Here is a 26251-nt window from a genome sequence, read left to right as displayed (position 1 = left end):
ATGAGTCTTATATGACTGCTGTACACCTCGGTGGCGCCTTGATAGGGTTGTTCGGCTAACTCCATGCTTTATAGCGATTTTTGTATAATTAATCTTTTCGTCTGCTTTCAGACTTTCTATTTCTTGAAGAGCGGCTTCAATTGACCCCATTTTGGTGGAGTTGTAGAGGTTTGAATTCCTGTCTCAAAATGTCGGTGTAGGCCAAAATCGGGCGTCACGTGGTAACTGACGGTATTCCGTCATTCATATTCAGGATGAGAAACCTTCCATTGTAGTCGAAGGGCGGCGATCTCCGAGAACTACTTCGGAATTGACCGCGAATGTTTTTCTGTATTGTAGCTGAAATTCTTAGTTACATAAAAGTGCACAGGGGCAAGTTGAACGAAATTAATAATAGCTAATCAGTCAACTCCGATCATGATACAGTTCTATTATTATTACTCTAAATGTTAGGCAGGGAGCACCATCCGCCTGTCAATTCGAGGCTATGCTGGGTACTAGAAGGTAATTATCCTGGGATTCCACTGAGATTCCCGAGCGTAATACTCCGTATTGCTTATAAAATAGCGATTTTTATATACTTCTTGTTTCTAATTCTTACCGATTATCTTTTTCTTTTCTATAAAGATAAACCAACAATAGAGGACAAACTAACATCGAAGTAATGTCCGATAGCGGGAACGTTTCAGATCATCAAGGTCATACTAACCACGAGAATGACGAGACAAGAGACATTCGACTTAAAAAAGTCAAATCTTTCCCCAATAACACTTCTTTAATTCCAAATGGAGGACTGAAAGCATGGCTTCAAGTATTAGGGACTTTCTTTATATTTTTTAACACATGGTAAGCGGTCTCCCCAAGCCTCTGGAGGGAGTAAAATATAATGTTTATGCTAGGGGGATTCTAAATACTTTTGGAGCATACCAAACATATTACGAAACTGGAGCTCTTTTTATCTCAACGTCATCTAATATCTCCTGGATAGGCTCAGTTCAGTCTTCGTTACTTCTAATCATCGGACTTGTGGCAGGACCCTTTTATGATGCGGGCTATTTTCGCGCATTAATATGCAGTGGATCTTTTTTTATAATTCTCGGACAGATGATGATTAGTATTTGCGATGAATACTATCAAGCAGTTCTTGCGCAAGGCTTTTGCATTGGCATTGGTGTCGGCCTTATCTTTATTCCCGGAGTCGCACTCCTCTCAACATATTTTAGCACAAAATTAGCCCTTGCTAATGGCATAGCAGCGGCTGGAAGTGGACTTGGTTAGTCACACGAGGCACCCAGCTTTTAGATATGAATCTAACCTAATGATATTTTTAGGAGGCATATTATATCCAATTATTTTTCATAGGCTATGCGACCAAATTGGATTTAGATGGACCACCAGAGTAATTGGTCTAATAATATTTGTTACGTTATTTATACCATTGCTCGTGTTTCGGGTCAGAGTAACACCTTCCAGCAGAAGAAAAGTGATAGACCTGTCAGCATTTATTGAGCCAGCTTACGTCTTGTTTGTTTTGGGGGGCACACTCACGTTTGTCTCTCTTAACATCCCCTTTTTTTATATACAGTATTTCGCTATCGAGAAAAATATTGCCTCTGGCGAGCTCGCCTTCTATCTTCTTTCTATTATTACTACTGGATCTGTGTTTGGACGAGTGTTTCCCAACTTCTTCGCAAATCAGATCGGACCCTTTAATATAATTTCGGCCTGCACTATTATTTGCGGTGGGCTCATGTTCGCCCTGATTAATCTGTCAAGCCTTACAGGAATTGTGGTCATTGCATTGCTTTATGGCTTTTTTTCAGGCGCTTTTGTCTCGTTACCACCGACTTGCTTCGTGAAACTCTCGCCTGAAAGAGGTCTTATTGGAACTCGGATGGGTATGGGCTATGCTGTGATGGCAGTGGGCAATCTAATCGGAACTCCATCAGCTGGCTCTATCTCGCAAGATAAAGGGTTTAATGCAATGTGGATATTTGGCGGCGTGATGTCCATTGTAGGGGGTCTTACTATGATGATGAGTCGGAATGTCCAAGGGCAATGGAAACCATTTGCTAGAGTATAATAGACCATATTTTAGTTTGTGTTGTCAGCATGTATACAATTCAAGTACGCTTTGATGTCATCACGTCAGATTTGCTACAAGCTGATCTCCTCCTGTCCTTTCTGCCTGCGTAATTATTGTGATATGTTTTTTGATGTAACCGTTTGTATTACGACTTAGCCACGATATATATCCAGTTAGCTTTGAGGCACATTACACTTTACCTTTTGCTCAGGTGACCTCCGTAGCTCCAAACCCAGCCCGATATCATGCAGGTTAATTTATTTTTATCTATTTGAGTAAAGGGGCTAAATACCTTCCTGTATACAGTAATGACTGGATATACACAAAAAGGAATCCCTGAAGGGGAAGAAAGCAAAGGGAAAGAGGAAGGAAGCGTGGGTTCTCATGTGCGAATAATTCGACCAGTCCCGAATAGGAAAGAAGATACGATTCGTAAAACATCTTAGATAATAAATTCTAGAGCTTATTGAGCTCTTCTTGATTATATTGATTCTTATATTGTCGCAGGCCACGCCTCTATATTGCTCGCCTTCGCCTGCCGCAATCGGCGCATATGATTGGTCCACTTATTGCGATCACATGACCCCTCGTAGTATGAGAACCTACGCTTCTTCCTTTTCACCTTTTTTAAATTTTTTCCTCCCAGCGATTCCTCTTTGTGTGTATCTAGCCATTATATAGTAAGGCATTTAACCCCTTTACATATATTGATTATTCTGATGATTCTTGCCTTGCTTCTGTTGGTTGTGTGTATAGGGCCTTGTTTTGACCCCTCTTCAGTCACATGACCCTGGCCTCGTGGGTATTCGATATTCGGCTAATACCGAATAGGAAAGTAGACACTATTCTTGAAAGGTGCTTAAAATGATTGTTTTAGATGGTTTCTTGATTATATTGATCAACATATGATCATCCTTGTGATTATTATTATGGATTATTAGGTTGCTTCTTCTGCTAGGTGTAGGGGAGTTCGTTTTACCCCTCTTTTATGACCTTGTTTATATCACTATTACCACCAACTTATTTGACATAATCAATGTACTAATCATGTGGCAGGCGAGGAGAAAGGAAACACGAGGGCTGAGGGCCCGAGTAGGCTGAGGGGCTCTAGCCCCTTACAAGAGGAGCTATTTAAAGACCCAAGCCACATGTGAATCCAAACGCTGTAGGTCAGCCTACAACGAAGAATGTCTCATCGCAACATAAATTATCTTCTAAAGAATTTTACCCGCCCTTACGTGATTTTTGTCATGCTGAGAAAGTTCTTACTGTACACCAATTCTTAGATGTTGTGGCACTAATCGAAGCAGAAAACATCAGACATCAACCCATGCACGAATTGGAGGGAATTGATTGATAAATTAGGTATGCATAAAGATGTAATATATCTAGACTCTTTCCCAGAGTTGCAAGCTGCGTATGCTTCTATAAAGTTATCTAGTAATAAATAACCCATGCTTTTAGTCCCTCTTTGTCGTATTCGAACCTGTTAATTAGAAATAAGACTTGTAATTTACGTATAATTACATAGGCACTTAATTTATTAATCTTTTGGAAGGCGTACTTTGTCCTAGAATGCTGTTATATAACAAAGTGCAAAAGCGCGACTTACTGGTAGGCGTTGCAACTCTCAGGCATAATCCAATGTGGAGACAATCACACAGACTGACAATATAGGCATATTACCTCAGCTTGGTACTGCATGCTAATCAACAGAACCAGGATCACATAAAAAGCATTAAGAAGTTCTTCTTCTAATTATTAGGTTTGCTAAGCGATTGTGGAGCTTCCAATAGTAGCATCTACAATAATGTGCTGCAATACTTGTGTTGTACAACAGAGCGTAACCTTGCGTGGCAAATGTAAAGCCCCAGGTCTTGTTAAATAAAACACATTTGCACCTCACCATCTCACGCGGACGTCCAAAAATGGGCCTGTGTAGTGAGCAAAGTACAGTTATGTCGTGGATAAAATATATTAAGATTTAGTGAAAGTTACTGTATAGTTATTCATTCATACCAGGGCCTTTGTGGAATAATAATACTATCACGTAAGTCAAAACTCAGTGGCGATAATATGCTGAAAGTAAATCTATTATCCAATAACAAGCAGGACTAGTGGAGCTTGCCACATATGCTAGGCTGGCCGATGTCCTTTAGAGAAGTATATATATCTCTATGTAATTGCTACTATCGCGGAAAATCCAAGCTTCAGTCACTTTACAAATAGCTGAGAATGTCACTGTATAAAGGTGAATTATTCTTTACTCTATATCAAATCCACGCACTGATTATTCTTGCTCTTTCTTTTGTTCCTACTGCTTTATATATTGCTTTCATTTACATGCACCCAGGTCCATCATTACCTCTTGGTCCACCACGACTACCGCTGAACAGGTACCAAGAGAGTACCCATGGAAAACATTCCAGAAATGGCATAAGCTATACGGATACATAACTAGCCAAAAGTATGGCCAGAGAACAGTTATCATGCTCGGCTCGCACGACACTGCCGCAGATTTACTTAACAACCGAAGCAAAAATTATAACTTACGGCCTTGTATAATAGTAGCAGGGGAATATTTAAACAAAGGGCTTTATACTACACTGCTACCATATAGAGATCGATGGAAAAATTATCGCCGAGTTCTGGCGTTCCTCCTGAACTCTACAATGTCCAAAAACTATCAATGTGGAGACATGAAAAGCAAGGAAATTATTTATAATCTGTTATCTTTGACTTTATGAAGTTCTTCAATCTTTATTCATCAAGCCTTATTTTAACTTTGGCTCACGGCATGGATGTTACAAATAAGAATAAATACAAAGTGCACATGGTATACGAGCTGTTCCAACACTTTATCAGCACCGTTTGAAATCCCTAGCCTTCTTGTGGACATCTTTCCACTCCTGAACTTTCTTCCCCAATTGCTGGCAAAGTGGAAGCAAATGGGAGACGATATCCACAGAAAAACAGTGGAGATCTTTATGGAGGATATGACAGAGGCTGAGAAAAGCAAGGCGTGGAACTGAACACAGTCTATCTTAGGGATGAAATGGACGCAGGAAATGTTATCCACGGAGCTTAGCTATATTCTTGGTGTCCTCCATGAAGCTGGGAGTGAGAACACGACGAAATATCTGAACATTTTTATTATGGTTTGCGTACTATACCCCACGGCTGTGAAACGTGTGCAACAAGAGCTTGACACAGTGATTAGGAAAGAGCGCCTTCCTTTATTTGAGGATCGTCCAATGCTTCCTTATACCATTGCCTTCGTGAACGAAGTGCTCCGGTGGAGGCCACTTGGGCCAGCATGATTTCCCCCAGGGAGTCATCCAGTCAGGAGAAGCAGCCGAGAATATACTTGGTGCCAACCGCCACAAGTCTCCAACGCGGCCGTCTTGTACGTGGCTGGACCAGAATCGCAAAAGACAGTCCTCAAAGAAGCGAGGCTCACTGGTGAAGAGCATCCACAAGGCTAAGGACGCCAATGTCTTTCTCCGAGGCAAGTGTCACTTGCGGAACGAGGCACTGAAGACAGAGCTATACGACCCGCTGCCGGGTGGTTCAATGCACGCGATGCCAACACTTCAGACACGCTAGAAGAGGCTGCGCCTCACACCTGCGTTGGTATTTTTGCGGTGGAGACTATAATAGAACTAACCGTGACAGAAAGAAGCGATCTCAATGCGCCAATTGCCATGGCCCGAACGTTGCCGATTCCAAGGATGTGTCCAAGGATGGAGGAAGAACAAGCATACGCCCAACAACTATGACAGAATTAGCCCAGGTATTTTGAAGTGCTAGCGGAGGTGAAAGAAGCGGAAAAGGGGGCGCCAGACAGGGAGGATCGGTTTGGCCCTGAACGGGAGCAGCATTCCAAAGAAGAAATATGACAATTGCAAAGCAGAGGGTCATCAGCCATCGCATCAGCCATCGCAATCCACCCAGCAAGCAGGACCACGGAAATGCAAACGACAATCGACAGATCACACAGACACGTGGATGTCTCTCACCCAAAATAAACAGATCAGCCAGCCCAAGCGCCGCAAGATTAAACCAAAGGTGATCTGTACCAGCCTGGGATGACCTCAACGCCGCCTATAAAGGGACCACACGAGGCACCAGTTCAGCTCGAACTTTATCATTTGCAGGACAGCGACGACCCGTATCTACTACCTGACGCAGCTCACACCCGCGTAAATGCAAGACATCCTCTCCGCTGAGCAACCAGACCGATTCCTCCCACAACCCCGACATCCGGCCAGCCGAACCAAACAGGCCAAGTGTGATCAAGCAGAAAGCCTCAACACCGAGTCCGATAAACTATCGAAGAAGGGCACACCTCGAGAACCCCCAACCCCAGCAAACCAGTCAAAGCCACGCGCTGGGTGGTCAGACAAGCGCAAGGCCGAACACGCTACGCGTATGGCGGAACTGGGACTTACTTACCGGTAACCATCGACCGCCAAGCCAGATAAATTCCCAGCTAGCTGTTTAGAAAGCGGCCGATCTCCGCGATGCCTTGAGCAAGGAAAGCTCCCAAGGCACCACAACGGCAAAGGAGAACCTCCCCGCAGCCACGTGTCGAGCCACGACAAACATCACCACCAGAGCCAAGCCAATCTGTTGAACCGCTCCAAGTCCTGCAACACTAATAGAGAAATGTCGGGATTCGGGATCGGATAACTCCTAGCGCCTTGGTGAGCGCTCAGCGTTATCCCCCCTGGACTATCTCCATTCCTTTAGATAGTAGCTAAGTAGGAGAGAGATAGAGAGCACGTTGGTGAGCGCGTTGATTGTGCAGCCAATACAGTTGTTATTGTTATTTTCCCTAGTAAGCTACCGGCGTGTAGCTGGTATAGTGTTCTGCCACCCATTCCTTCCTCTGAGCTAAAGATCATAACAAATACAATATTAAAAATCGCTCAACAACATCTTGGCCATGTTTCTCCGAGACGAGCGGGTGTTGGAATACAGTGTCATGGCAGTCCAAGAACCGTGGATCTGCTCGCTTCAAGAGACGACACACTTTCCTACCCAGGTCAAACGGCATTTCGACCTTTCTGGTCATCGGTCGAATGTCCTGAAGCACGACACGGCTAGACGCCCATCTCGCCTTCTAAGACCAGTATGCCTTGTTGATATATATCCCTGACTGTTAGAGTGGACCGCTGATTTCGTCCACAACATCTACACTCCCATAGGTTTAATCACCATCCCAGGTTCCATGACACTACGAGTAGCAATCTAACATGCTGATGCAGTTCCAGGGGAGAAGCAACATATCATTCTGGGCGACTTTAACATCCACGACTCCCTCTGGAGCAATATTCACTCCAGCAGCCAAGCCCAGAAACAAAATTAACCAAACACGACAGGACGATCTCAACCCTATGTCGCCAGCGTGATTGTATCTATTGCAGTCTAAACATCTCGCTCTGACTCCTGGATACCTGACACGTCTCACAGCAACGTATCATTCTGTTTTGTTCCGAGCGGGTTACATGACCAAGTGCTTCTGTTGACCTTGAAGTGGTTTGGGACAAGGCTACGGCCCTTGGTACCTGTAATTGTAGGAGTCAGGCTTAGAAGCATGGATATATACTTTAGTACAGCGCAACTCCTTAGCAAATAATAGGGAAGGTTGGGCGCTATTTTCTCTGTTTCGTCGTCGCTATAGGCGGGGCACAGTAGGCAAGGATGTACACTTGAGCACAGAATACTACTTTTCATTGAACAGTGGGGACTGTGCACGATCATTGGTGAACACCACAGGACCCTGGAATCAAGCCATACTCCGTAAACGAAACAGAATTAAGCATAAAGGAGAAGTTCGTAAAAGAAAGAAAGAAAGAAAGAAAGAAAAAAGAAGAAGACGAGGAGAATCTTTATTTCTAAATTTAGATGCAGTTGCCACTACCAATTGTAGAAATCACAGAAAAAAAATCCTGCCTCGGCGTTGGACTCTCCGGTGTGACAGTACCTCGATACACAGTATACTCCAGGATGGCTGAGACACATTGAAATGCTAGAGGCCAATCTACCTTCCCAAACAGTTAGGGAAAATTTGGTTGTACAAATTCTGGCAGTATTGATGTTATTTTAGTCATACGGCTTGTTGATTCACAGTACGTTGTGCCGTTTACTAAAACTCAGGACAAGGACTAACCTCACCACGCGCTTGAACTGAATCTTCTCCTACACAGACCCCATATCGGACAATGCGCTCTGTAGGACATACTGGATTGTCAGACCTCTTTAAAATTAGTATATCGCACTTTACACCTACCCTAGAGAGTTTGATACGAGCTTTGTTTACAATCTCCGCTTCCCTGACCGGGGCCTTGCTCACTGGTAATATTCCCAGGCCGGCCATTTGTTGGGACATGGCCGACTGCGAATGGTGTTTTCTTTGCAGGGGTCATCAGCGGTTATGTATAGACTACGAGCATACTTCGCAATATATAAATAAGCTGGCCGAATGGTAATCCTCGCTGGTCGTGGTGCTCAAATTGGTCAATATTGTTGCTAATCCAGTGGTTTCATGGCTTCATAGCCCGTAGTTCAGTAAAAGAATCGGTCGCAAAATACTTCCTGCCTGACATCGCAGTGAACGGAATGGTTGATCCCGACGGACTAGCTGCACGCTCGGACACTAACCCCTGCGGTGCAGCCTTTAGCACCAGCTTGGCCTGCCTTAAGGCGATTTAGTGCTTACCTGGTTACTTTTGGGCAACCATGTTTGACAGAAAGACCCTCTTATCGTTCATGGTTAGCCCATCCGATGTTGTCTTTGTTCCTGCCGATCACAACCAGCGGCGCAAAGATTTCGCTAAACATATTTAGTGCGAGCAGATAATTGCCAGCATTATTTGTCCAATGTCATACGATACTAGAGTGAGAAGCAACAATTGAAAGGGATTAGGACTTACATGTCTTGCCGAACTGCACAGAAGATGCCTCGCGCAAAGAACGGAACTCTAGCGGGGCCAACAGTCGGTGCGATGCAGTTAATCTATCTTGTGGGATAAGGTGCCCAAATTACAAGCCAGCCCACACAGGTGTTTCCCGGACGCTTTGGCATGCTAATAGCGTGAGTTTACGCCTGGAAATTTTGCCTCTGCACACATTTAGTGCCCAAATGCCAGCAGTCGCAGTCCATTTTACAACGTTAATAGTCTGGAAACAATGCATTCTAAACTCTTCGTTGTAGTCTTTGTCTTGCCTAAGCAACGCTGAGTGTAGGTCAGCTTCATGACAAGCTGTCAGTCTCGTTGGAGCTATGTCAAGACAAAGGTCGGTGCAAGTATACCGGTCGGTAAATACAGCTCGTCTACACTATGCATCCTCGGTAGAAGAAAAGACAGGTTTACAAGAGAACAACAGCGAGCAAGGTAATAGTTTAATCACCGCGAAGCATCATCCAAGTTCTACCTTCTAGCGTTTGGACGGACCGCGATGACCTAGGATGCACTATTTGTAAATAGACCTTTGAGCTGTAATAATGATTACGCCTCCTTCCTCGTCTCTTCGCCTGTTCCTTCGATTCTCCCTTCGTTTCTTGCCCGCTTTACCGGCCTCATCTCTACCTTTGCAGGTGATTCCTGAAGGGCTAATTTTCCAAGCATTTCCATGTTTTCCTACGGCATACCAAGCCATAAGAAGTAGTGCTCGAATTTAATGAACATGTTTTGACTGGACGGGATAGAAGCAATGACCATGTTGGATTCTTTCACGGGCATGCATATATACCAACGCCATTGTTTCATAGGTCATAAAAGCACGATATAGAACATGAATAATTCCAACAGCAGACATTAAGCCACCTTATACCACTACGCTTCCGTTCCTCGTGGACTGTATTTCGCTCGCGAGTCATACCATAGTTGGTCGAGGTTCCGCTTGCGCACTTGTTGCATATAAGCTTTTTGTTCCGCAGATATATCTTGGGAAACTTTAGGTGGCTGGTCGACTAGCATTTGTTGGATGCAGCAGATTATCATAGCCGTTGCACAAGCTGCGAGGATAATAAGGCCGATAATCAAGTTCCCGTTAACTTGTTCGGTACTACCCTTTGCCATTGTGCTTGAATCGCGCCTTAGAAATGTTCTCACTGGCGTTGACAAAGAAGAACGTGAAGCTATTTTAAAGCAGTCTTTTTGGTAGGCTAATGAAAGCGAAGGAATAAATCGCAGTGGTTGGAGCGAATTTAGGTTTCCGATCCAGCTATTTCAATGGAGATTGCAGGCTGGTATAAAGGTCAGCCTCTGAGGATAGGAGAAAAGTGTGAATATACCAACTATTAAGGGACACGGCACTGTACATTATTCAAAGCTTGTCGGCAAATGTACTCCTCGGTAAGACATTGGCTATGGTTCAGGACATTATGTGTTTAGCGCAGGCGGCAAAACACAATAGATTAACAACCGTATAACTCTAGTACCATTAATGGTACCAGAGAAGCTAGTCGTTGTAGGATCAGTTTTTCATAAACCGTTCAGAGGATATGAGTATAAATAGGACTTAGTTCAATATGTGTCGACTATTTCCAGAGGCATATGACGGTATTATCAGCTCCGAGGGTGCCGCATCAAACTGTTCTAATTTTCTTTTAAGTGGGAACTTACTTCTATTTTTAGATTCCACTATACCTGTCGGGCTATATGTTTTTCACCAATGAGCTTGCATGGCCTGCTTTTCTCTTATCTAGAAAGTATCTAGTATATGCCGTACTCAATAGTACATCCATGTCTCCATACCCAACTTCTACCAATTAAATCTAGGCTGGTAGTGGCCGACTCTTGTCAAAATACCACTTTAGTTTGAGGGTGCGTTTCAGTTAAAATATTCGAATAAGACAAGAGGCATGGTGCTGCGTGTGTTGATCGAGTATTTTCCGGTGCAAATTAAGGCTATACCATCCTCCCAGGAAGGTAGCATTTGTCCAAGCGCGGCAATGAATGGCTGATATCTTGTGACCTGAGAGCCGCAAAAGAGGCTTGTCAGTTGTGAGGCCCCTTCTATCCACAAGTGCAAAAGAAGGTGCTTGTCACCATATCGGATTCGAAAGTCTCCATAATTCCATTACCCAACAAAGGAAACCGACTCTTGCACCCGCTATTTACTATTAGCGCCTCTCTTGCTCACTGTTGGCACAGGCCAGTCGTGACCCGGCAAGTGGAGCTAGCATCATGCTATGTACTTGTGAACATCCGGCACTGACTGGTTCCAAGTCTGCATGCATACATGTGATAAGTGTACACTGATTGGTTGATTTCTGTCAACAAATATAGAGCTTTCAGAAGCGACTACTACTAATCCAGCAAAGGGATAGACAGGTAAAGAATGGAGGTTCTGATTAATTTAATCACGAACCACTTTATATCTACTAAAAGACGCAATTTTTGGCACTATAAAAGTGATCTATCATATCATAATTTTCGAGGTAGTTGCGAATATCAGATGCATATGAAGCTGCATAATCAGCACTGAAGTTTGGATGGCTAGGTGTAAAGAATAGCTCAAAAGTTCATTTACTTGCCCTTCGCCTTCCGCAATATTCAGGATACTACAACTGTGTCTATCTTTGTATCCTTAATTACCTCCTGATGAATTTGGAGCCTCCAAGGCCTGTGGTGGCCATATTGCCTCTGTGTTCTGTGTTGCGCCACCTGGGCCGTGGCTTCGGGATCTTTGAGATACCTCTGCGAAGTCCAAACATACGAGATATATTATTAAGTAAGCCCCGGAGCAGATACGTTTCATTTAGCCTGAATGCCCTGATTTAAATCGCAGAGGAAGCCGCCGGAACAATGCAGTTTGCGTCAACTTCTCGAAGCTCCCGAAAGGGAAACAAGGTGTTTCTGTCACCACACGGGACGGACTGGAAAATCCAAACTCGGAACCTAGCCACTGTACATTTTCGAACAGTTATAACTCCGGAGTGTTCTGGGAAACAATACCTAGAATTGGCCCTCGCCGCTGTAGACACCAATCTCAGTACGATATCGATAGATGAGGATGGGAACAAGGACAGAGTCTGTTTTGAACAAGCCGTCGGTAGGAATGTGACGAGCTTCTTGTTGGGGCTTTCTCAAGGACATTTTAGGTACATGGACAATTCAACCTGTACTCAAATGCTTCTTGATTCACTTAATTTTGACCAGGAGGAGTCTGGCACACTATGTACATTTAATCTAGGCACTATTGTACTACTCGCTGGTGACTCTACGGCCCTTGATTCGTCCATGCTTTACAGGGTTCAATCAACAGACATGCGAATGAAGACATGCGAATGAATAGCCACAGGATAGCTGGTGAGATCTCGTTAACCATTCTCAATTGCCATGGATCATAGACTTATATGAGCTTATCGTTCCTACCTTCAGTGGCACAATCACCGTGAAACTTGGAAAGTACACAATCCTTGAAAACCAGGTGGATACAGGAAACCGTAACCAGCTAAGAGAAGACATTGTCACATTACAGGACTACCTTTAGACTATCAAGTCAATTCAGGAAGCTGTTGACCTCAGGGCAATCAAGAATTACCTTAACAATTCAATCAACTGCAGAATCAGTTCATGGGCTACCAGCATTACCGTGCAGCAATACATTATATGCAGTAGTCTCATCGAACCGCACTTTGCCCCAAATGTTAATTACCAGTTTGAACGTTGCCTTGCTCCAAAAGATCCCAGAAACGTGTGACGTGCTGCTCAGCCTCCAGGTCTGTCTGGTTATTATTGTGTAATATGATCAAAGCCATTGTTATAATGCTTGCAGCAAGTGACAAACGAATAAATCTTCTTCTGACGGCAGGAGATGGCCTTGCGTCGTTCCTCGATGATCCGGATTGAAATAGAGAAGGGCAGATGTATTCTTTCAAAATTCACCGTGAGCTGGGAACCTGATAAGTGGCAAGTTAGACGATCGCTACGTTAGAGCAAAGCTCAATTTCATCAGTTCATATGGGTCCATGAGGTCATGAAGTGCAAGTGGAGAAGCTCTCAGGTCTCTATTGGCGGACATGCTGGTTTATACTCAAGCTAGGAGTAATAGATATGGGCTATTGGGCGGCTTCGAAGTCCTCGTCCGTTATGGGTCGGTCTTGGATATATCGGTTAGATTTATTGCAATAATTAGGTAGAAAGACAAAACAATACAGAATTTTGTCCCATCGTTTCCAACACCCCTTTCAATCTAATTGATAGCCATCAGGGGTTGGTTTAAGCCACCGTTGCCATACTAGAAGTCGTCGGACGGCTGCAGAACGAAGGCGGGTAAGATAGAGAAAAAAGAAAAGCTACAACTACTAATACATACAAAGAAACCAGGGCAACAGTAACGGAAGAGGTCTTGGGTCCTGCTTATTGTCCCTTGCACAGTTGTCTTTGACAGGCGATTTGCATATCTGATCGGGCTCATGAGCAAGTTGCCCGACCACCACTCCCAGGTAATGGACGTCGTTCGGCATGATCACCAGTCTCGCAACTCTAAACCGGAAGAGTGTCAGCCTCCCTTAATGAGACGAAGGTATGCAACTCAGCCCCTGACAAAAGCAACCGACCCTGCATCATCTGGACATTCCCGTACGTCTCTACGTAGCTCGGCATCTGCGTGTTGTGCTACAGAAATCAAGATATTTTGGGGCGAGCTATCCTAACCATCGAGACTCACGGGTCGGAGACGTCGTATTTCTTCACTTTCATGCCAAATGCATCGAATGAGGCCAACACTATGCTATTACAGTCCTCCTTCGATTACAAGCCGGGGCACTCTGGCGGCTTTCATCCACGCGCGGAGCTAAAAATTCTCGAAGATCTAGAAGAGGGAGACCTTCGAAAATATCACTGAAACGTGCAACGCGAGCAACGAGCAAAAATGGGAAGTGGAGCGAACCTTGGCTTTGCGGATATCGAGAGGGAGGCCCCAATATCAAGTGCATTGGAGGAGATGTGACCCCAATCATACCTGGTATCTAGCACATAGTTTCAAGGGCCTTCCACAGAGCATTCCCAGACCAGCCTAGGCCATCGAAGAGATAGGAGAAATGGGTAGAAAGTTGGGAGTCGGGACAGGACCTATAGGACATTCCAGAAGGCGGCTTACTACAACTTTAAACTATTTAAGACATATTTCAATTTAAGTGAGTACCTGTGAATTCCCCCTTTCATGGTTGGTTTTACCATTTTGGTATGGCCTCCTGAAACGAGACCGGATACTCCCAGCATCTATCTTGCTGACTACTTGCTGAGAAAACGATTCAAGATGACCTGAATACAGTTTCACTCTTGTACACTCTGAACTCAACAATTAATGCTATTATAAAAGTGCTGAGTTGCCTATACGTTGATGCTTTTACGACTAAGGAATGCCTGCTTCTTGGGTTTTATTTTATACCCGCTGGACTGTCTATGCTATCTCTGTTTTGGTTTCTGTTGTATCTAACAGGAATCAATCATCAGCCTAGATGTTGCTTTAGTATATATAGAAGTGGTTACTCATAATGATCAAACATCGGCAACTAAGACCGTTTTTCACCGTGCTCGTCTATACACCTATCAGGATTGTACTACCTAATTTCACTGGATGAGCAGAGACATGTCAAGCTCATCTTTCGGTACTTCTGACCATTATAGATGCCCCCCTTAACACAAAATATTAAATGTTACCATTAGTCTATAAACAAAGTACCGGCCCAAGTTGGAACTCAATGAAATTCCAAGAACGGCTGTGAAATGACTGTAGGATTTTAAAGGTAGGTGTTATTAATTCGTTGATAGTAGTATCTTGCTTCATGACAACTTGTACAAGATTGTAAAATAGTGACAGATGACTGTAGCTACATAAATATAGTAAGAAGATAGACAAATATACTTTACTCTCAGAGAGCTCTGCCTACATACATTAACCAAAGCATATTCGCAATAACTATACAATGTCAAGAGTAACATGTTTTTTTAAACACTTTAACAAGCCCCCCTGTCTGGTCAACACAACTAGGTAGGCTGCCCATACCAGGTAGAGCTTCACTGCTGTGACCAAACCTAATGCTGCACAGTAAGTTCATAGAAATGTACTTCTGAAGCCGATTCACCCTGGTTGTAGTTTCCAGCCTTGAAGTACGACTTGGGGGATTTCAACTCATAAGTATCCAATGATTTCGGCGAACCCCCGTTGATGCTGACACTGAGCTTATCAGACTCGTATCGAATCTCGTACGTGAACTTGGTTCCCACAGCAACGTTTCCAACCTTGGTGAATTTGCTGTCGCCACCGTCACGAGTCCTCTCAACCCCCATGGTCAGATCTCCAGACTTGCTATAGTAGAGCTCACAGACTGGTTTGCTTGAGATCTTGTCGTCAATATGGATCTGACCAATAACGGTACCGTGCTTGCTATCGTCAGGGTTGGTCACGGTGAGAGTAGCCTTCAATCTGTTCGTGGACTCCGATGGGTCCCAGCTGGCTTTGTCGCCGCTGTCAGGTGCGAGTTCACGGAACTCAGAGCGGCAGTGCTTGCTATTCGGGGTGGTGACACAGTCGCTATTGTCCGGGGAGCCGGGGACTTTCATGACCAAGGAGCCATCCTGTGTGTCGGTATAGAAGAACTTCTTGTTTTGATATCCATTGCAGCCCTTCAGTTTGGCCGGCGTGATGGTCGTCGGGTGACCTTTTTTCGCCGATGGGTAGCTGAAGGTTCCAGACGGACAAGTCAAAGTTACCTCCTGGAGCACATTTGGGATCAAGAGCAGAAGCGCCCTGAATGGCGAGGAGGGAAACTAGTAGGAGTGTCTTCGATAACATATTGAGTTGTGACTGAGGGGTAGCTGAGAGACAATTCAGGTAGGACTGAGATCGAAATGCGATACAATCGAGGATAAACGTCGCATTTTGTATGCGTGAGCTGTATATAACAGGGTCTGGCTATACGAAATTAGGACGGATACTCCGGAGAAGGTTCTTCTAACAGTCAGACCTGGGAGCCATGGCGTTCGCTATTCTGATACAATATTGCCCGGTGATTTCGGGGTTTCCCTGGGCCTAAAATGTGCATGATCAGCGCTTTTGTCACTGTTGACAGGGTTGACTTCCTTAGTAATTATGTACGAACCTGTTTGATGGTTTGATCTGCTACCGGACTGGTGGACTTATATTTTTCCTTGCAAAAGTGTCTGCGTCGAGGAAGTTTCACCGAGCGCCCACGTAAGACGGAGGATATATGCAACAATCCGCCGATAGAAACAATGGAATGCATTGTCCAATTGAATTCATAAAATACTGAATAATACCCAAATATAAGATTATCCCTTACTTTTGTGCTTTCCATGGACATAATTGCTTATGTTCAGACTATACTGGATTTAAATAGACTAATATCATTTGTTAATTCTACTATTAACTAGTTGCATAGCCTGTTCTCTTCTGCCAGTCTTCTAGCTGTCCAATATTCTTTAGTACCCTATTACTTAATATTTATAAATATATGCTATAGTGTATATTTACGGATAGTTATTTTATATTTATTTTATGAGGAATGAAGAGTAGACATACAGTAATCAACTCGTACATTATTTTCTTTCTGGTACTTATTATCAATAGAGGAGTTGCTGGTTAAGTAATATAGGAATTTAATCAGGCACACCTCTGACATACGCAATTTTGCAGCCGTTCCCCTATTCCTGCTTATACTCACCTTGCTTGGCCTCTCTGCTGACCTTCAGCTCCGTGACCCACTGGCCGTTTCTGGATACGCAAAGGATTATTGGCCCCCACAGAGATAGACAAGCTCAGCATCGTTCCGGGAGCTGAATCCCTCACACGTTTATCCTTGATGATCCCTGGGTTGAGTGCATTAACTTCTTGATTATTGAGGTTTAGCATGTGTAAAAAAGATCGAGGGAGGTAGATGGGTAGGTAATAAAAACAGTACAGTAATTTGGTCCACCGTGTCTCCACTACCATGGAGAGAAGAGAGGCAGCCAATGCAGTTGTCAGTTTCAGCTGTGACTAGTGGGCTTGTTTCTACGGATAGGTACTGTGGATGGCATCCGATATTTATCCGTTTATTATCTTCGCCTAGACATGAGTTTTCATCCGTCTTTATAGTTTTTTTTACTTCCTCTAATTCCCCCAACTACTCTAAATAAAGGGTGTGAAAGAACACTCACAATATTTTTAATTATCGCAATATACATATTTTTAAAGACTTTCATCAGACATTCAAAGTATTATATGGTATTATGTTCATTTTAGACAGAAAAAGATCAATAAATTTCAATCTAACCTTTCTGCCCCAGTAAGCTTTATCCTTTTACTACAGTCATGACCCGAAATGCCTACTGCTTATTGTCTATCGCCTGACCTAGAAACACATGCTATATCGAACCGACAAGTTATCCACCCAATACGGCAAAAGTGTATTATATTGTGACACAATAACGCTCCTGTTTTATGCACACCACGTCTCAATACTTGGAATATGCACTAAAGGAACTAACTCCTTCGCTAGTTATATATATACACATGTTCGGGGCTGACCAGCGGACCAATCCCATTCTTGACTTTATAAAGTAAACACCTAAGCCTTGAGACCAGAAACCAACTTGTCCCCGATGGACTTGATGCTGTCCTCGAACTCCTTGGAGTTCTTGGCCTTCCAGTTGGCCTTGCTTCCCGGAACGGCGTCATCGCTGGTGAAACCGATGAAGAGAACATCGTTGGCGTCATGGCCATGGTCGCCATCAAGGTGCTCATTAGGGAAGCAAAGTTCAGCCAGGGAAATGGAGGCCTCGCCAGTAGAGACACCACCGTTGGTGTCACCCCAGATTCCGTAGTGCTATGAGTCCAGCAGGTTAACATTCAATTCGCCAGGACAAAGAAAAAAAAAAAAAAATTACGTACCAGTTTTCCACCACACACAACGGCCATGACACTCAAGGGCTTCATGCCATACTTCTGGGGCTTGAAGCTAGGAGAATGGTCCTCATTTCCGAAGACAACATATGGGTGGATGTTGGCATCCAGGTCTTTGATGCCGAACTTGGCCACCTCATCCTGGAACGCGGTGATATCCCGGCCCGAAGGGTCATTTGCGCACTTGCCCGCGGAGTTGTTGGCCCCATCACAGTCTATGTCCATATTGGTGTATTCATTCTTGCCAGAGTTGTGCATGAAAATGGCGTTGGGGATGTCACCGCAGTACTCGAAGCTCTTGCTGCCCGAGTCACCGTTGGTGAAGCCCTTTTGCAGAACGTGCGAGCATTTCCCCTGTGGGCCCGTAGAGCGTTAGACACTGGCCTTCGTGTGGTAGCACAGGACATATAACGAGGAAAGCGTACCTTGTGCTTGTCGTAGATCTGCTTCAGGTTGTCGGGCAGATCGTACGCAGTGGCACCAGTGGCCAAAGCAATGGCGAAGAGCTCAGAAAAACGCATTTTCTGGCAAGTTGATTCAAGAACGTGTGGATCAATGAAAAGTTATGTGCAAACTGCTGTATCCCCATGCGAAGAAATTGGCTCCCTTATAAAGTCATCTCCTGTAACAGCTCTGGACACTGGGTAAAGCCCGAAACATCGCCCCCAAGAGATCGACACGCTAATTGGCGGAACTATTTCCAGTCCGCGGGCTGGACAGTGGCACCATTAACATGTTTCCGGGTGCCTCCACCTGGAAAATCCCCCAGGTTACAAGACAGGTTTTTGTGCAGAGTTGCAGTGGTGGAGTAATCTATCTCATACGCATGGCGGAATTGGGCAGGTTGATTCGTCGGAGCTGCATCCACCGGCAAAGACGGAAAATCCGGTCTGTTGAGACAGATGACGTACACAGTAGGGACTAGGGCCAGCCCGGTGTCAGAAGCTTAAAAGTAAGGTAACAGAATGCCGAGTTCCTAGTATCTGAATAGGCTACGAAGGTCCCTCGCTAAGCAGGCCCAATTAGGAAAATGGCGCGCCTGGACGCAGGAGGGCACGTCGGCTCCAGTTCTCGAGTTCTTGTTTCCCTTAGTTTCAGAAGACGGCTAAAATTGGAGAATTAAATTCTAAGTGGAAGAAAGAAAAAAGTAGGTAATCACTAGTCAACATGAACTACCCCGTACATAGTCTGGAGTGTGGACTAGCTTCGGTCTAAGCGATGGTTCCGCTTACTTGCGGATCCTGTTATTTAGGCTTCCGGAGTAAGCACTACCATGCATAGCGAAAGTTGGATCGTTCCCAATCCGTGATATCCATCAGGTCGCTCTCCACAATCCGATGTCCACTAGAATTCTGAGAGACACCTGCTTCCAAGGCACGTTTCTCTCGACGCTTGTTTTCATTGAGCAGGTATAGCATTAACCCCGCTTCGATGGCGATCATCATAGAGGCGGTTACGAAGTAGGCTCGAAATCCTGTCGGATACGTCGGGGACTCCTGCGCGATAAAGAATTGAGGGGTGATAATCTGTCCGATACAATATCCGACGAAGACCATAACCTGTGTGGAATTGCTGTTAGTGATAATATTCTCAAACGGAGTATGCGTAAATACTTACGCTCACGGTCATCTTCTTCGTGAAGCCGGCAATATTGGATGAGATAAGGGACATGCACATAATGTAGGAAACGGTGCATGTGAGTAGCGAATATACTGCACCAAGACGTGACATCTTACGATCCGTCGGGAGAGCTGAATATTGTCAGGCCTTGTTGAAGAGTCATGGGGATGAGGTAACTGACTGTATAGTAGAACGCTTCCCACTAGGACACATACATTGCTCAGAATCATCGCGATGCATCTTCCCTTTCCAACCCACGAGCATATAATACCTCTGCGTTGTGGTCAGCTACACCTTCGCTCTTGGGGACTCTACATAACTTACGATAGTAACACTGATACCAGCTGAATGGCATGTTCAGGCATAGCAACAACAGTCGACTCGACGCTGGAGAAACCAAGACCTGTAATAATAATCTTGTTGAACTATGGAAGAGTCAGTAACCACTGTTGCCATTTCCCCTGGGGACATACCGCGTTCAGTCCTCCTCCGGGAATGCATTGTAGAAAGACAATGGAGAATAACATCCATGCTTGCGGATCCCGAAGAGCCTCCTTGACTTGGTACAATTTATACTCGCGACTTTGAAGACCAGCATGGTTTTCCAGAACCTGCCATTTATTCTAGTTAGATCGTTTCCCAGCACAATAAGGCATTTACAAGGCGATTTCTTACCCGCACAACAGCGATTTTTCTTTCATGAGGCGTCAAGAACCACGCCGTCATGGGGGATGACGGCATAGCAAAAAATATAACGATTCCCCAGATCATGGTGATGGGGCCGAAAATCAGATAGAGGTACTATGAGACCTTCAGAATGGCGTTCTCCATATTTCTGTACCACAGGGGGGAAATACCTACCTGCCATTGCGCCAGTTTTCCATGGACATGACCGATGCCATTCGATATTCCATCCCCAATAAAGGCACCGATTGGACCACCCGCCCACCAGATACAGGACCGGAGAGCGTGCTCCTTCTTGGTGAAGTACTGACTCACCAGGAGAGTGAACGCAGGGTTATTAGAAGCTTCAAAAAGACCAAGAAAGAAACGGTTGACGGCAAGCGTCGCAAAATTGGTCGATGCGGCAGTTGTAGAGACACACAGCCCCCACATGAAGATCATCGACCCTATCCATCTTCCGATAGGAAGTTTCTGCATGAATATGGAATTCGGGTACTGCCAGAGAAGATATCTGGTTCAGTCAGTCTCCGTCCAGACAGCTGTGCGCGATGTTGGAAACATACCCAAAATAAAATATAGAGGATGTCCAGCTATACTGTTGTCCTTTCAGATTCTATCGACCGTGTAATTAGTATAGGCTTTCTCAATGGAAAATCGAAATGCTTCCTGACTGCTCACCAGATCTGCTCTCATCCCATACACGGCCGCAGTAGAGAGAATTCCCTTATCGACGAAGGAAAGAATATAACTGATAGTCATCTATATATCACACATCTATCAGTATGAGACCCAGCACATCAGGTCTGTGTATCGTACCATAGGAACAATAATAAGGTCAATCTTCCATCGAACTTGGGAGGCTTCCTTCTCCGAAAATTCGACCTCAATCTCCCCTGTCTCGCCATTGAAGATTTTTGCGGCCTCATCGAGGCCTACCGAGGGCCTTGTATCCTCCACATCGGCTCGAGGAGGATCTGTCACAGATACGTTTGCGGACTTACTCTCCATCTTAGCTGCGAATTTCGAAAAGGCTATCAGGCGGCCAATGTTGGTCGCATTTGCTTTTTCAATGTTGGCTATGGACCCAGATAGCAAAATCCCTGGATTTATATCTCTGCCATTCTTTTTATCACAAAGCGCCTGATCTCTTCCTACCCCAGATTATCTTGACTCTTCTCCCCGCAGTTTCCACAATAGTTGTTAGTTCCCTATCAGATTTCCAAAAAGAAGTTGAATTATCTCGAGTGGAGAATGGCTTTTTTAAAATTCACCATTCTAGGAAGCTGTACCCTTATCTCTGCGTGTGAGCCAATGGATTTGGTCAGGAAGCGGATTTGGAGAAAACGGTTGAGAGGAATCTGGCGTCGCGGTTCCTGCCGATGGTCTCGGAAGCCTGCCGAAGCTGTCGGTGAGAATCGGGAGCTGCCGATGCTGTCGGCAATTCCGACGGTCGCGTTCATAAATGGATATAACTACGTTTATAAAGACTTCATATCTCACGCATGTCGACTTTTACTGGCTGAAGAGATACGATACTAATTACAAAGCGTATTAATAATCTCTGTCGATAAATCCTCCTGTTCGTTGTTTGGACGTCGCGATGAAAAGCGAGGCTCCTCAAGATTCCTACCAGCACGTGGTAGTGCAGGGATTGCCCTATGATCGCGGACTCTCTCACGGGCAACAGGCCAAGGGGAAGATCCTACGCAATATAGATCATTATAAACAACCGGGAAAACTAGTCCCATGGTATTCTCCCTTCCCCAGTTGTAACCCAGCAAAACTAATTTCGTCCCTAGGCCAATTGCGCTGGAAATAATTCAAAAATGCTACATTCCCGGTCTGTCAAAGTACTGGCCATCTGGACTAGAGGAGATGCGAGGTGTCGCAGCCGGAGCGGGAGTTGAACTGGAGGATATAATTTTGCTGAATGCGCGATACGATCTTTCACACATCAGAGTTCCCTCTACAGCATCGGAAGATAGTTGGGAAACCTCCACTTCCAACGGCATGAATGAACATGACCAGGAGGGGAGCGCTGATTCTCCATCAGAGTGCACCAGCGCTATCATTCTTTCACAAGCCACCTTCAATAGAGATGTCTTCACCGCACAGAATTGGGACATGTCAGAACGACTACTCACCGAGGATGGAATCATCTACCTGGAGATCCATCCTGATCCCTCGGAGAAAATGCCATCCATGTTCCTGGTCACCGAAGCCGGCCAACTATGCCGGTCAGGGATGAACTCCGCGGGGCTCGGATTAACAGCGAACTCCCTCCAGAGCTCCATCGACGCCATCCCCTTTTCTCTCGAGGCCACCTCGAAAGAGGATATTCCAGCTATTCCTCCCTGCGCCGCTCTCCGACGACTGTTCCTTGAAAGCTCGTATTACGCTGATGGCCTCAAACGCGTTGCGAGAACCCCACGGCACGTTTCCTGCAATTTAATGCTGTCGACCGATGACAATATGGGGATCTGCCTCGAAGTGACGCCAAAAACGATCTTTAGTGTGTCAGGGTCGGGAGGCTCTGATATTCCCTACATTCTGCATAGCAATCATTTTCAAACCCCTTCATTTCTGTACCAGTCAGAGATTCAGGATACTCTCGCGGGCGGCAGCTCCTGGTACCGTGGTGATAGACTGGAGGCCTGTATTCGGAGACAAGCTCGGACTGGTCTCCTCAATGACATCGATCTGATCAATGGATTTCAAGACCACGCGGGATATCCACACAGTCTTTGTGAGCACTCTGTAGGTCAGAAAGTGAAGTTGCCTTCCGGACAAAAGGGCCCAAATCCTTATTCCGGTCCCACGTGTACCGTTAGCTGTGTGATTTATAATCTGTCAAAACGGGTAATCAAGGTATGTAAGGGACCGCCATGCAAGGGATCGTTCAGTGAGTTTCGACTGGAGAAGCCCAAGAATAAAAAGAAATCAGAGAAGTCAGAGAATAATGCTGCATGAAATCTTTTATGAAGTTTTGTTATATCCATGGACTGGAGAGGCTATTATGGAAGAATCTATTCATACTAGGGTTGTATGTACTAGAGCATTGAAGTTAATATATATTTTTAAAGGGGTTTACTGACAGCGCATAACATTTACTCAACATTCTCTCTAAACAAAGCAGCGTCTTTCTTACTCTATATATTTTTCAAGTTATAAAATTCTGTGACATGTATGAGCAATTCCCAAATATTCGACTTCATTTCTTCTCACGAGGCATATAGTCATAATAGTGGGGACTCTGGAAAGAGGCTGACAAACGAGGAGTCTTGGCGGAACCGACGAAGAATTACGAGCACGTTGCCCACTTCCCCATGGACGCAGTCTTCTCTTCTGCTGCAGACGTCCTTAGATACTTCTCCCTTTTGTAGGCCTCGATTTTCATATCGACCGGCATTTATCTTCGTGAGCAAATATGTTGTCTGCTTCCACGGACAATGGAGGCAATGCCTCATCCCCAAGACGCTCTCGCGCGCCCATCGCTTGTCAGCGCTGCAAGAGACGAAAGACCAAAGTAAATCCCAAATCCTTGATGGAAGATATCTTGCGTCTGTGGCACTAATGAACGTAGTGCAATGGGACTTTCCCGACATGCGCGCCTTGTGAAAGGGCCGGAGCTTGTACGCATTTTGCCTTCCTGGACAAACTATCATGACTTGTGAACCTACTGACAAGGAAAGATTGCATCTGGCCGGGGTCGATCCGACAGACTGCCGGATCAAGCCACGAGCAAGCGAGACTGCTGCAATATGCCAAAGACTTGGAGAAAAAGGTCGCGGAACTGGAAGCCCGTGTCCGGGGTAGCCCTGTCAACCAGATGTCGTCGCGTGAGAGCAACGAATCTCCACAGGGCAACGAAATAGCCACTGAGCCTTATTCATTAACAACGGAATTATCGACCGACGTGGCGCTTCTGAGCATGAATGCGACGGCGGAGCCGTTCTACATTGGCGCCACGTCGGGCTTCTCGTTGTCGAAAATGGTGGAAGGAATCCTATCGCAGGGATCATTGACTAGCTCGGCTATCGAACGGGGTGCGCCTCTATTGATTCAGGGTAATCGGGGGGATCCACAAAGTTGTGAGGCCGATTCCCTTGAAGAGGATCCCCAGTTGGAGCTGAAACTGGCGGAGATCTTCTTCAGTCGCATTCACCCACGGTATCCCTTTCTTGATAAGGCGTCGTTCTACAGCTTCTTGGAATGGTATCAAAGTCCGCCTTCACGAGTAGACACCCGATCGGAGTACGACAATCTGAGACTCTTCCAGCTGCATATGGTATTTGCCATCAGTGCCCGACTCCTCCAGCTTCATCCGGAAATGGACAGGAAAGTCAGTCCGGATATTCATTATTCGAATGCGACTCGATTCTTGGATGGGGCCCTCAGGATATCTGGATACCAAAGGGTCCAATGTTTGCTTCTCTTGGTTCTGTATGTTCTTCGCACTCCAGGTAGTATCTCCAACCTGGGAAGTTGGCACATCGTCGGAATCGCCATGCGTTATGCTGTGGAGTCCGGTATGCACCGGAATATAAGAAGCCACAATTCCCAGATCCGGAATCCCTACATGGTTGAGTTGAAAAGACGCGTTTTCTGGAGCACGTACATCCTTGACCGCGCGGTCTCTCTGACACTCGGGAGGCCATTCGCATTATCGGAGAGTGATATCGACGTTCCTGTACGTTATGGTTCTGACACTCAGGTGGTCAAATTACTGTTCGCTAACATACTGCTTACCAGCTCCCCGTTGACATTGACGATGATATCACTGATGCAGATATAATCCTTCAACTTCAGCAAGCACATCAAATTCCGTCATCTACGGGATATGATGTTTCCGAAACATCTAACCTATCCTCATTTGTCCATCTATGTAGACTTAGGCGATTGGAAAGTAGGATAAAGCAAAAGATTTACAGCACCGATATCCCATTAAGCACGTCGGACAATTCTTACGATGAGACCCTCGACTCGCTACGAAACGAGCTCACGGAGTGGCTAGACAGGGTCCGACGTCAACCGGAACCTGAATCTGAACCTAAGAGAGACTATTGCGTATACGACACCCAGGAATTCTACCGCATCCAATACAGCAAGTCGCTACGTATGCTTCTCCAACATAGAATCAGCCCGACAGCAGCCGCAGCCCACGAGGCCGAGCAATCCAAAACCGCAGAATACCTGACATTAAGCTCCCGGGCGGCAGGCGATATCTGCCAGTATTACAAGACGCTGCACCAGCGACGACCGCTCGGATGGAATCTCCTCGCACTTCATTCCATTTTCACCGCCGGGCTTACACTACTCTACTGTATCTGGGCCGACAAGTGCAGTGCCGATATGGGCCGCTTCGAGGATGTCCGAGCGTGCTCGAATGTTCTCTTTGCCATTGCGGAGCGATGGCCGACGGCGAAGCGATTTCGGGATATCTTCGAGGTGCTTGCGCAGAGGATGGCAGACTTGGTTGCTGCCCAGGTTCAGAATCACGAAGAGTTGGATGATCAGCCGTATGGCCCGGAGTATGAGTGTGGTCTGGGTGCTCTTGCGGAGACAATGGGATTCGCGGCTTCGCACAACGGGGACTTTTGGGCCATGCTTGATGAGCTTGTTGATGACGAGTATATTCGACATCAGTTCCGGTTGGATGGACTGGAGAGTCAATGGGAGGATTTTTGATAGTTACCCTGTATAGGTTATTTTTGTAGAACCGTACAACAAACGAGTGGTCTTATTTCCATATCCATGTTGAAAGACTCCGTAAGTATGGAAAGTATCATGGCTGCGGACAGACATTATACGGCATGAATAACAAAAATTCTAATAGTTCTATTTATGTATAGTGCCTAGAAGAAGCTCTCGATGAAGCTCTCTCATAAGGTAGCTGCCATAGTCCACCAACTGTGCCCACACAAGGGGTAACACGTG

At 45.4% G+C, this 26251-nt stretch overlaps 5 protein-coding genes across 5 annotated transcripts; 2 read left to right on the top strand and 3 right to left on the bottom strand.

Moving 5' to 3' along the window:
* Window positions 1–6292: 6292 nt before the first annotated feature.
* On the top strand, window positions 6293–6547 carry ATNIH1004_006553 (uncharacterized protein; the record flags this gene model as incomplete). The annotated part of the gene is made up of 1 exon (XM_033571180.1): window positions 6293–6547. The coding sequence occupies one exon, from the start codon at window positions 6293–6295 to the stop codon at window positions 6545–6547; it is 255 nt and encodes an 84-aa protein (XP_033427212.1).
* An 8594-nt stretch (window positions 6548–15141) lies between these two features.
* Window positions 15142–15901, bottom strand: ATNIH1004_006552 (polysaccharide lyase family 7 protein; the record flags this gene model as incomplete). Its single annotated transcript, XM_033571179.1, has 2 exons — window positions 15142–15767; window positions 15820–15901. 2 exons carry the CDS (start codon window positions 15899–15901, stop codon window positions 15142–15144), a joined length of 708 nt encoding a protein of 235 aa, XP_033427211.1.
* Window positions 15902–17675: 1774 nt separating this feature from the next.
* On the bottom strand, window positions 17676–18531 carry ATNIH1004_006551 (glycoside hydrolase family 75 protein; the record flags this gene model as incomplete). The annotated part of the gene is made up of 3 exons (XM_033571178.1): window positions 17676–17933; window positions 17999–18364; window positions 18436–18531. 3 exons carry the CDS (start codon window positions 18529–18531, stop codon window positions 17676–17678), a joined length of 720 nt encoding a protein of 239 aa, XP_033427210.1.
* A 747-nt stretch (window positions 18532–19278) lies between these two features.
* ATNIH1004_006550 (uncharacterized protein) lies at window positions 19279–21322 on the bottom strand (the record flags this gene model as incomplete). The annotated part of the gene is made up of 10 exons (XM_033571177.1): window positions 19279–19569; window positions 19628–19761; window positions 19846–19901; window positions 19955–20055; window positions 20104–20241; window positions 20306–20431; window positions 20492–20825; window positions 20878–20927; window positions 20993–21073; window positions 21131–21322. The coding sequence occupies 10 exons, from the start codon at window positions 21320–21322 to the stop codon at window positions 19279–19281; spliced, it is 1503 nt and encodes a 500-aa protein (XP_033427209.1).
* A 592-nt stretch (window positions 21323–21914) lies between these two features.
* On the top strand, window positions 21915–26002 carry ATNIH1004_006549 (uncharacterized protein; the record flags this gene model as incomplete). The annotated part of the gene is made up of 4 exons (XM_033571176.1): window positions 21915–22063; window positions 22114–23182; window positions 24036–25004; window positions 25067–26002. 4 exons carry the CDS (start codon window positions 21915–21917, stop codon window positions 26000–26002), a joined length of 3123 nt encoding a protein of 1040 aa, XP_033427208.1.
* Between the last annotated feature and the right edge of the window lie 249 nt (window positions 26003–26251).

This window comes from Aspergillus tanneri, assembly GCF_003426965.1.
Source record: "Aspergillus tanneri strain NIH1004 chromosome Unknown AapTan_4_pilon_pilon_pilon, whole genome shotgun sequence".
Classification (NCBI taxonomy): Eukaryota; Fungi; Ascomycota; class Eurotiomycetes; order Eurotiales; family Aspergillaceae; genus Aspergillus; species Aspergillus tanneri.
This window is presented reverse-complemented; position numbering and strand designations above follow the sequence as displayed.